Genomic DNA, 11129 nt, shown 5'->3' on the forward strand with positions numbered 1-11129 from the left:
CTTATCAATGCTCAAAACAGCGCAACTAAGGAGATTCGAAGGTTGAAGGCGAGGAACGCTATCCTGGAAGGTCAGCAGGCCCAAGGGGCTCCAGAGTCAAATGAGAAGATAATTCGTTTGACAAAAGAAAATGTTGATCTCAGGGAACAAGTGGAGAACCTGAAAGATAAACTGCTCACCGAGCAAACGTCGGTGAATGCCCGAATAGATCTAGTTCTCCAAACCCTTGCTGCAACTTCCAAGCCCTCTACTCCTAGTGCCCCTTAGGCAACCCCTTTCAGTGACCGGTTTCTGGATTTTATGTTCTTTTCTTGATGACATGGCAATTGTTTTTTTTTATGTGGATGGGATGCACCTGTACTGCTCCCGATGACAACAGTCCAATTTACGCCTTTGCTGCATAGCAAAGGCATATGTTTTCTATATATAAAAACTATCCTCTTTTGCTATCTAATGCTTGTGTTCTCTGCTTCTCTTTTCTATCATGTGGTGTGCACATATGTGGCATGAATTAGCTAGGCTAGACTTCTTTATGCTGATCGTCTGCTTGTGTATTTTTAATGATGCCAAAAGGGGGAAGTATAATTGAAACAGGGATCTGATTAAGGGGGAAGCATAAAGTCAGGGGCAACTTGTGAAGTTCCTATTGTTTCATCTGGTTATTTCTGTTCTAAAAATATGTTATCAATGTGTAAGTTTGTCATCATCAAAAAGGGGGAAATTGATGGGTTTTCAATGTCTTAACTTTATGTTTTGATGATCTAACAAACTTAATGTCAAAGAACCAGATAAGGAACCTGACATACTTGTTACACATTGATAATCAAAGGACTCCATCTAATGTGAACTACTGCAACTTAAGAAGATAGAGAACCAACACATGACCTGATCCCTTGTATTTCCCTAACAATAGTACGGAAGTCAATTGTGTACAGTTGGAAAGTGACTGCCACAGAAACAGTGCAGCACAGTTCTGCAGTCACTTGTCCCTTTGACCAACCAAGTGTTTACATCATTCAAGTGATGTCATCCAAGTTGTATTTACAAGAGCATTACAACAAAACATCATTTTGAACACTTGAGAATTTACTTCGAGCATTCAAGCCATCTGATATTCGAGTATTCAATTCTCAAGTGCATCAAGAACAAAGTTTAACACTGCTACGGACCAGTTCCTAAATCCAGTATCTTATTGTCCTTAGTTGAGTTGTAACTTTATAATTGTTCTTCATTGTAACTCCTAACTTGCTTAGCTAGAAGCATTGCTTAGGAACCCCTTTGTAAAACCATAAACCCTTTGTGTTTGTGCGTGACTAGAGTTAGTAATGAGTTGAATTCTTTGTAATAGGTGTATTACGAGTTAGTGAGGGATTAAGAGTTTAATTCCTAGATTGCATAGGTTGTAATCTAAAAGTTGCTCATAGTGAAGTTGAAATCCTACCAGTGTAGGTCGTGGTTTTTTATCCCCTTGAGCAGGGATTTTTCTACGTAAAACTCCCTATCTTATTTACTTACTGTTACATTAGTGTTCTCAGTGGAACTCATAGAGGACCTGGTACTCTATAGTTTGGTGCACTCATATAAACTATCAGCTTCCCCCTTGCACAAGCCTCACAAACTTTGTCTTCCTTTAACTTGATGTTAGGCAACCCTATCACCAGGTCCTTGGAGACTAATTTGTTGAGTTGACTCAGACTTGCATGTCCAAGTCTCTTGTGCCAAAGGAGGGGATCATTGTCCAACACACCTAAGCAAGCGAGTTTATTTTCTGAGAGTATGGACAAATGTACAATATATATATTGTTTACTCTTTTTCCCTGCAAAACAATCTTGCTAGTGGTAAGATTAATCACAAAACATTTGGTATAGGTGAATTCCACCAAGTTACCTGTATCACACAGTTGTTATACACTGATTAGACTGTATTTTAGGCCATCTATCAAGTAGACATTCTCAATAGAGTGAGAATCAGTCTTTCCTACCTTTACAACCCCAACGATGTCACCTTTCTTCCCATTTCCAAAGGAGAAATTACCTCTTTTGAGGTCCTCAAGTGAAAGGAACTGGTTCTTGCTTCCTGTCATATGCTTTAAGCAGCTACTATCCATGTACCATATTTGACTGCTCCCCTTCTTTTGGACCTGCAAAAGGAAATCAGGGGTTAGTCTTAGGAACCCAAACTAGTTTGGGTCCCTTTCTATAGGCAAAAGGGTGAATCGGATTCTTTTTAGCCCAACTTGGCAGCCTATTTTTCCCTTGAACAAATTTTGTTACTCTTTTGACTAGCCTTTTCTTTTGCAGTGCATTTACTTTTAAAATGACCAGTTTTTCCAAAGTGTGTGCAAATTTTGTTCTCAGGAAGTGTGACGTACTTGCTTATGGGATCCCACTTAGGTGTTGGGGTCCCGTAGCCAAGTCCTCTCTTGTTGCTACTATGGTGTTCATGTAGCCATGAAAGTGCATCGGAGAACCTATTCCATTTACAGGTTCTATCTAGCTCGTGCTTGACATTGCTTAGATCATCCTTTAGGAATTTTATCTGCCCATCTCTTTTGTACAACTGATCTTTCATTTTTCCTACATTTTCTTCTAAAGTGAGTTGTGTGTGATCAGCTTTCTGTTTACCTGTCCTAATTTCAATTTTAGATTTTCATATCTAAGCTCTAGGACAGTGGTGTCAAGTTCATGAACTTGGTTCTTCAACAAGATATTTTCACTTTCACTTTCACTAGCCCTAAGTTCCAGATTTTCGCACTTAGCTTTCAAGATCACACATTCCGTAGACAGTTATTCCTTTTCATTGTTTACATTCTCAGATTCATCAATGAAATCTATAAGTAACTCAGATAGCCTTTCTTTAGACAAAAATTTAATCTTGTCTTTGAGATGAATTACACTTAGCTCAGATTTCTCATCAGAATCTCCAATGGTCATCATCTGAGCTTTCATTTGAGCTTTCTCCCCAAGCAGCAACCATAGCCTTTGTTGATCCTTTGTTCTTCTTCAGTTGAACCTGTTCCTTCTTCCTATTTCTTCGTCCAGCTCTTTCCTTCTTCCATTCAATTTCCCATTAAGGGTAGTTTTTGATGTGGTGATCAGTCTTTCCACACTTGTAGCACCCCTCATTGGTTTGCTTTTCAAGAACCCTTGGTTTTCTGTAGCTTCCACTTCTTAAAGGACCCTTTCCTCTCTAGGTACTTCTGGAAGTCCTTTGTCATCATGGCCATTTCATCATCTTCTAGTTCAGAACCTTCAGCGATTCTGAGCGTCAGGATATTTTCCTTCTTAGGTACATCCATCTTCATAGTTTGCCTTCTAAGTTCATAAGCAGTGAGATTTCCAATTAGCTCATCCAACTTAAGAGTGGCAGTGTGCTTTGATTCCTGAATGGCATTGATTTTGCTCTCCCAAGTGACTGGCAGAACCCTTGTCAAAATCTTCTCAACTCTTTCTACTATTTCATGGTGAAATTCTCATATTGAGAATATACCAGTGTTCCTCTGGACCTCTTCACTTGAGGTGTTCCTTCATGAGCCACTTGCAAAGTGTCCCAAATTTCCTTAGCAGTGGTACAACTTTGAATTCTACTGTACTCGTCTGGACCATGTCCACACACAAGCCATTTCTTGGCCTTTGTATTCTTCTCCCATTCCCTCAAGTCCTCAGCAGTGCAGTCAGCTCTTGTTTTTGGCACATATACTCCTTCAGCATTTTTCTTCATGGTAGCCAGGGGACCATTAGTGAAAATATCCTATATCTCATAGTCCTCTCCAGAGATAGTCATCTCCTATGATGTGGTCTCTCATTCTATTTTTCCACTAGGAGTAGTACTGGCCATTGAAGAGTGGTGACCTGGTTTATGCCTGAGCTTCCTTTGTCAATCTTCAAAACAAACCTTCACCTGGGCCAACAAGCTTTCTAATAAGAGGGAAGTAATCGATCACTCGAGGATGAACTTCTAAGGTGAGAACTTTATCGGACTGATTTTGCTCGTCGCTCGTGATTTCAAGATGAGGGTGCGGCTTATTATGGCCACAAAATTGCATTTTGATTTCCGAAAGTCAAGGTTGTATACGCTGCATGAAAGGAATTGAGGAAGAATATTAAAATTTCGGGCTTTCTACATCAAGATACAAGCTATCTAGTGGGCGCGCGCAAATCTGGAGACGTAATATAGCAGGATCTCAACTCTGAATTTCAAAATATTACCTGGATAAATCTATTAGTTTTCTGGTCATGATTTTCAGGTAAGTCGACTCTCCACGAGTATACTTTCCAGTGCTGCAAACCGTTTGTGATTTTAGTATCCCTTCAAAAAGTTATTAAGTTTCTCGTGACGACGCGCGAATCTGAAACCATCAGCAAATTCGAATTAAGAACCTGATTTTGAAGAGATTACCTGAAAAAATCCAAGATCTATGTGATCGTGATTTTCGAATATGTCAAGGTTCCACGAGTCTGCATTCCAGCTCCACAAACTGTTTAAGATTCAGGTGCTCCTACAACAAGTTATGAATTTTCTCCTGCAGGGGCTCCAACGCAAAAACAACAAGGGAGAAACAACTTTAGTTGCAAGCTTTGCTTAATCTGAGCATAATAAATTATATGATCAACTCGAAAACGCAAAGAAAGCAAGGCTAAGTTCAAAGCGCCTCAACAGAAGTTGGAACGATAGAAGACGTCTATTCTGTTGAGCGCCATGATAAGAGGCAAACTAGACCAAAACAAATGCACAGGGACTTACAAGAAGGAAGGAAAGACTCGAAGAGTTGGTGTGAAAATAATGCATCAGAATCGATCCTTATATAGACTACCAAGGGTAGTGTCTGAGTCGATCGCAACATGGTTTCATTGAGCTGTCACTCTTAGAGAAGGATTCAAATGTCGGAATTGAGAAGCTTTAATCCCAAAATTTCTAGGCAGAAGTAAAGTCCTAGAAGTAGACTAACGCATCTCTCGTTCTCCAATTTNGGGGTGGATATCGTGTTTGATGTGGCTCTGCTTGGGGATATTCTTAAAGTCCCTACTGTTGGTGTGTCTTCTGTAAAGGATGTGTGTGGGTCAAACTTCAGAAATGCAATTTTAAGGAAGGTGCAAACCATTAGGGGAACGGGTTCATAAGAAAGCCTTGTTGCTTGTTTATCAGTTATTTTTCGAGCTGGTAAACAAGGTTCTTCTACCCCGTGCTGAGAGGAGGTCCATGGCTTCAAAATTAGATTTGTATCTAATGGAATCACTTGATGGATTTTCAGCTGTGAATCTGCCTGCTATCATGACTGAGCACATGCAGAAGGTAGCAACTTTCAAGGATGGAAATCATGGTCTTCCGTATGGGTTTTTTCTTATGCACGTGTTTAAGTTCTTCAAAGTGCCATTGGGACAGTGCAAAGTAGGGACCAAGAAGCAGACCTTCTCTCAAACAACTTTGGAGGAATGTGATGCATCAAAAAGAATGGGGGGGGGGGGGGGAGGTAGGCAGTACATCGACAATCTCTCAACTCATCAATGCTCAAAACAGCGCAACTGAGGAGATTCGAAGGTTGAAGGCGAGGAATGCTATCCTGGAAGGTCAGCAGGCCTAAAGGGCCCTAGGGTCAAATGAGGAGATAGCTCGTTTGACAAAAGAAAATGCTGATCTCAGGGCACAAGTGGAGCACCTGAAAGAGAAACTGCTCACCAAGCAAACGTCGGCGAATGCCCGAATAGATCTAGTTCTCCAAACCCTTGCTGCAGCTTCCAAGCCCTCTACTCCTAGTGCCCCCTAGGCAACCCCTTTCAGTGACCAGTTTCTGGATTTTCTGTTTTTGTTTTGATGACATGGCAATTGTTTATTTTTATGTGGTTGGGATACACTTGTACTACTCCCGATGATAACAGTCCAATCTGTGCCTTTGCTGCATAGCAAAGGCATATGTTTTCTATATATAAAAACTATCCTCTTTTGCTATCTAATGCTTGTGTTCTCTGCTTCTCTTTTCTATCATGTTGTGTGCACTATGTGGCATGAGTTAGCTAGGCTAGACTTCTTTATGTTGATTGTCTGCTTGTGTATTTTTAATGATGCAAAAAGGGGAAGTATAATTGAAACAGGGTTCTGATTAAGGGGGAAGCATAAAGTCAGGGGGAACTTGTGAAGTTCCTGTTGTTTCATCTGGTTATTTCTGTTCTAAAAATATGTAATCAATGTCTAAGTTTGTCATCATCAAAAAGGGGGAAATTGATGGGTTTTCAATGTCTTAGTTTTATTTTTTTGATGATCTAACAAACTTAATGTCAAAGAACCAGATAGGGAACCTGACATACTTGGTACACATTGATAATTAACGGACTCCAGCTAATGTGAACTGCTGCAACTTTAGAAGATAGAGAACCAACACAAGGACCTGATCCCTTATGTTTCCCTGACAGCAGTACGAAAGTCAACTGTGTACAGCTGGAAAGTGACTGCCACAGAAACAGTGCAGCACAGTTCTGCAGTCACTTGTCCCTTTGACCAACCAAGTGCTTACATCATTCAAGTGATGTCATCCAAGTTGTATTTACAAGAGCATTACAACAAAACATCATTTTGAACACTTGAGAATTCACTTCAAGCATTGAAGCCATCTGATATTCGAGCATTCAATTCTCAAGTGCATCAAGAACAAAGTTTAACACTGCTACGGACCAGTTCCTAAATCTAGTATCTTATTGTCCTTAGTTGAGTTGTAACTTTGTAATTTTTCTTCATTGTAACTCCTAATTTGCTTAGCTCGAAGCACTGCTTAGGATCCCCTTTGTAAAATCATAAACCCTTTGTGTTTGTGTCGTGATTAGAGTTAGTTGAGTTGAAGTCTTTGTAATAGGTGTATTGCAAAGTGGCTTGTAATAGGTGTATTACGAGTTAGTGAGGGATTAAGAGTTTAATTCCTAGATTGCATAGGTTATAATCTAAAAGTTGCTCATAGTGAAGTTGAAATCCTACCAGTGTAGGTCGTGGCTTTTTATCCCCTTGAGCAGGGATTTTTCCACGTAAAACTCCCTATCTTATTTACTTACTATTTCATTAGCGTTCTCAGTGGAAACTCATAGAGGACTTGGTACTCTATAGTTTGGTGGACTCATATAAACTAGCATGCTGGAACCAGGTGACTCCTGAAGCTGACTTAGCTGATCCTCAAGAATGGCATTCCTTGCCTTCAGCTTACTTATCTCAATAGTGGAACTGTTTAGGGCGTTGATCAACTGGGAGATAGTAGAAGTACTACCGACCCCTACAACATTTTCAATGCATTCACATTCCTCTAGGGTGGTCTTGGAGAAGGTTTTCTTACTGGTACCCATCTTAGCATGTCCCAAAGGGACTTTGAAGAACTCAAACACCTTAGTGAGAAGGAACCCGTAAGGCAGCTCATGATTACCATCCTTGAACTCTACCACTTTCTGCATGTGTTCTGTCATGATGCCGGGCAGGTTGATAGTTGTGTAGCTATCCAGTGCTTCCATGAGAACCAGGTCTGCGCGAGATGTAATGGATCTTCTCTCTGCATGAGGAAGCAAAACCTTGTTCACCATTTCAAACAACAATTGGTACACTGGAAGGAGGGCTTTCTTCCGTACCCGTTCCCCTTGCTGAGCTATTGTATCCTTCAGGAAAACATTTCTAAAGTTTGAAGAGCAGGTTCCCTGAACAGTAGACAAACCCTCAGCAGGCACTCCCAAAATACTTCCCAGCACAGCAAAGTCCATCACAAAATCAACACCATTCACCATCATACAAATATGATCGTGCTCAACTTTAAAGAAGCCGACATAAAAGCTGCGCACTTCTTCCTCATACACTTTGGGACTGTCACCTGTGAACAGGTGTGTCCACTGTTGAAATTCACATATTTCCACCAATTGACGCATACCAACCATATCCAGAATATTAGGGGCAAATGTACAGCCCCACAACACTTTTTGATTTTTCAATTTTGCCTTCCCAGCATCCTGGGCATCATCAACCTTGGCCCTTTTGAACGAACCAGGATCCTCACTGGCATTACTCTTCCTTTTCACTGATTTTCGAGCACTCTTTCCTTTCTCAGCAGATTTCCCATACACTCTTTCAACAGACTCTTTTTCAACAGACTTTTTAACCAGATTTTCACTAGATTTTTCACCCTCAGCATTGCTCACACGCATCTCACTCTCTTTCTCAACAAATTTTTCACCCTCAACCCATCTCAACTCCTTTCTAACCATAGAAGACTCCCTTTTGGTCTTTGGAACAGTAAGGTTCTTTGAGGACTTACGAACCAAGGAAACTAGTTCCTCTGTGACATCATTATCAACATTCACAACTTTTGTAGGAGGCACTACCTTTTCATTGACAGCCTTTCCATCTTTCACCAAATCTCCTCTTCGTCTTTTCCTTTTTACTTTGCCTTAAAACAGACTCAAATTCTTCCTTCTTTTGCAACCTCGTGATGGGTCTTTTAGAAGTTGACCCATGTGGAGGTGCCTTCTACTTCTAGCACTAATAAAGCTCGCTAGAGCCACATTATCATAATCTTCTTCTTCACTATCCTCCTTTTCCTCCTCGGACAAGGATCGCATCTCAGGGATAACTATGGACAAAGGCTCAGCATAAAAGTGAGGAGAGGGAGAAGGATCAATACTAACCTGGGGTGATTGAGAGGAACCAGGGGTTGGCTCATCTTGGGTGGAGGGATCAGGTCCCTTAGTAGGTGCCCCAGTAGCACTGTCCGGTGCTGATGGTTCAACAGGTACCAGTTCCCTACTCTCCACTAGTATACTATTTTCTTCCCTCTAAGAATCAGACACACCTTCACCACCCCCTATGATACTTCCTTCAACAGCTATAGACAACATGTTTTCTATGTCTTCTTGTTCTTGTACCCCCATGGTAAACTCAGAAGTAGGAAAAGTATTACCTGTAGAATCAAGGCTAGGGGTCGTCATTGTCTATTCAGCCGGTATATGGCCAACATTTTGTTCCCCCTCAAGAGTAGAGCTTTCTTGAACAGGCAGACTAGTGAATTCTGGATTTTCTTCCTGTTCGACCATTGCTTTAGGCGAGGCAAAAGGAGAGGTCACAGCCACAAACTTTTTGGGAGTCGTAGTTTTGCGACTCCAATGAGAACCAGTACTCAACTAGGTCGTAGAAGTGGGTGGTTGTGACTCTGATTTAGGGTTTGGACTGGCTGGAGTGGGGAGTGTTGGCTCTAACACTGGTGTTTCAATAGGTGAAGACATAGTGGAAACGATGACTGGAGCACTTTGGGCTTCCTGATTTTCAGTCATGATGGAGTTTAGTGAGTTGAAGAACAAGGAATTTGGTTTGAAGAAGGGAAAAGAGCAATTTTGGATTCTTTGATGTGGATAATTGTGAAAGTGACTGAGAGAGGTTATTTAATAAGAGTAAGGGACCGGTTAGGAGTGGGTGGCAATTTGGGTAGTCGGGTCGGGTCATAAAGAGGCGAGGCGTTCGGATTCAAACGGCAGAAAAAAAAACTGAAAATTGATGACGTGGCACCGTTTCAGCCGTTAAAAGTTGTGCATGAGAGTACAGAGGAACTACTAACCTGTGTCAAGGGAACCAGGTTCCCCGACAATTTTTGCAAATGTTAGCCTCATCCTTTGACCAACGTGCAATGCATTAGATGCTTCTTTGCTCTGTAATTGTCATGTGTGTCTACCTGTAACGGTATAAAGATGAGTTAGATTGTGCCAGAAAAAACTTTTTATCCGCTTTACCTATACATCTCTTTCGTAGCCAATCATCAAGGGACCAGGTCCTCAGCTTGATTTCATCAACCCTAGTGCCAGGCGATTCTTTTCAAAATGCTCTTTGCTCAGTGCTGTGGTGAAGATATCTGCAATTTGATCTTCTGTGCTACAGAACTTCATACATATGTGCCCTTTCTCAACATTGTCTTTGAGGAAGTGATGTCGCACATCAATATGCATTGTTCTATTATGTTGAACTGGATTTTTTGCCATGTTGAGAGCACTAGTGTTATCACACAGTGAGGGCACAAAATCAGAGAACCACCAAAATCTTCTAGCTATTGCTTGATCCACAACAGTTGAGCATAGCAAGAGGCAACTGCCACATACTCAGCTTCAGCAGTTGAAAGAGCCACTGAGTTTTGTTTTCTTGTGCCCCATGAGATTAGACACGACCCCAGAAAGTGTGCCATACCAGAAGTGCTTTTCCTGTCCACCAGATAACCAGCATAGTCAGTATCGGCGTACCCTATTAAGTCAAAGTTATCTCCTGAGGTATAGTAGAGAAACAGGTCCTGCTTTCCCTTGAGGTATCTCAGAATTCTCTTTGCAGCCTTCAGATGAGACTCCTTTGGATTGGACTGAAGCTTGGCACAAAGTCCCGAACTGAAGACAATGTCTGGTCTAATTGCTGTGAGATACAGAAGTGACCCAAAATGCCTCTATACATGGTCTCGTTTATAGGAGAACCAGGTTCATCCATGTCTAGACGAGTGGATGTGGCAACGGGAGTGTCAATAATTTTTTGTCTTTCTATGTTAAATCTCTTCAGCAGCTCCTTGATGTACTTCTGCTAACTTATCATTGTCCCCTTGGGAGTTCACCTGTAAACCCAAGAAAAAATTCAGTTCCCCCATCATGCTCATTTCAAACTCACTCCCCATGATTTTTGCAAATTCCTCACACATAGAATCGTTTGTTGCTCAAAAAATGATGTCATCAACATAGACTTACACAATGAGTAGGTTCCTTTCCTGTTTCTTCAGAAAAAAGGGTGTTGTTAATTTTCCTCTTGTAAAACCATTTTCTAGAAGAAATTTTGACAACCTTTCATACCAAGCGCGAGGAGCCTTTTCTAGTTTAAAGACATGCTCATGATTCTCAAATCCAGGTGGTTGCTTGACGAAGACCTCTTCCTTTAGAAAACCATTCGGAAATGCACTCTTGACATCCATTTGGAACAATTTGCATTCCATATGGGACGCGAATGCAATGAGAATTCTGATAGCCTCCATTCGAGCAACTGGAGCAAAAGTTTCATCATAGTCAATCCCTTCTTCTTGATTGTAGCCTTGAACTACTCGCCTTGCCTTGTTCAGCTCCGGACTGAGATAGTGGTACCCCCCGTAGGTGCA

The 11129-nt window shown here is 41.2% G+C and overlaps 1 protein-coding gene across 1 annotated transcript; it reads right to left on the reverse strand.

Moving 5' to 3' along the window:
* LOC109236823 lies at positions 6321-8946 on the reverse strand. The gene is made up of 4 exons (XM_019403051.1): positions 8811-8946; positions 8493-8735; positions 7111-8408; positions 6321-6401 (listed from the first exon to the last, which is right to left on the reverse strand). The coding sequence occupies exons 1-4, from the start codon at positions 8944-8946 to the stop codon at positions 6321-6323; spliced, it is 1758 nt and encodes a 585-aa protein (XP_019258596.1).

Source organism: Nicotiana attenuata, chromosome 1, assembly GCF_001879085.1.
Source record: "Nicotiana attenuata strain UT chromosome 1, NIATTr2, whole genome shotgun sequence".
Lineage (NCBI taxonomy): Eukaryota > Viridiplantae > Streptophyta > Magnoliopsida > Solanales > Solanaceae > Nicotiana > Nicotiana attenuata.

What these genes read in the sequence shown, in the direction of transcription:
- LOC109236823 (XM_019403051.1), bottom strand. Translation starts at nt 8,946, where the DNA reads ATGACGACCCCTAGCCTTGATTCTACAGGTAATACTTTTCCTACTTCT. An exon ending in TATCATAGGGGGTGGTGAAG is followed by an intron (nt 8,736 to 8,810) that starts GTGTGTCTGATT and finishes TTGAACCATCAG; the next exon opens with CACCGGACAGTGCTACTGGG. An exon ending in GAGCTTTATTAGTGCTAGAA is followed by an intron (nt 8,409 to 8,492) that starts GTAGAAGGCACC and finishes GTCTGTTTTAAG; the next exon opens with GCAAAGTAAAAAGGAAAAGA.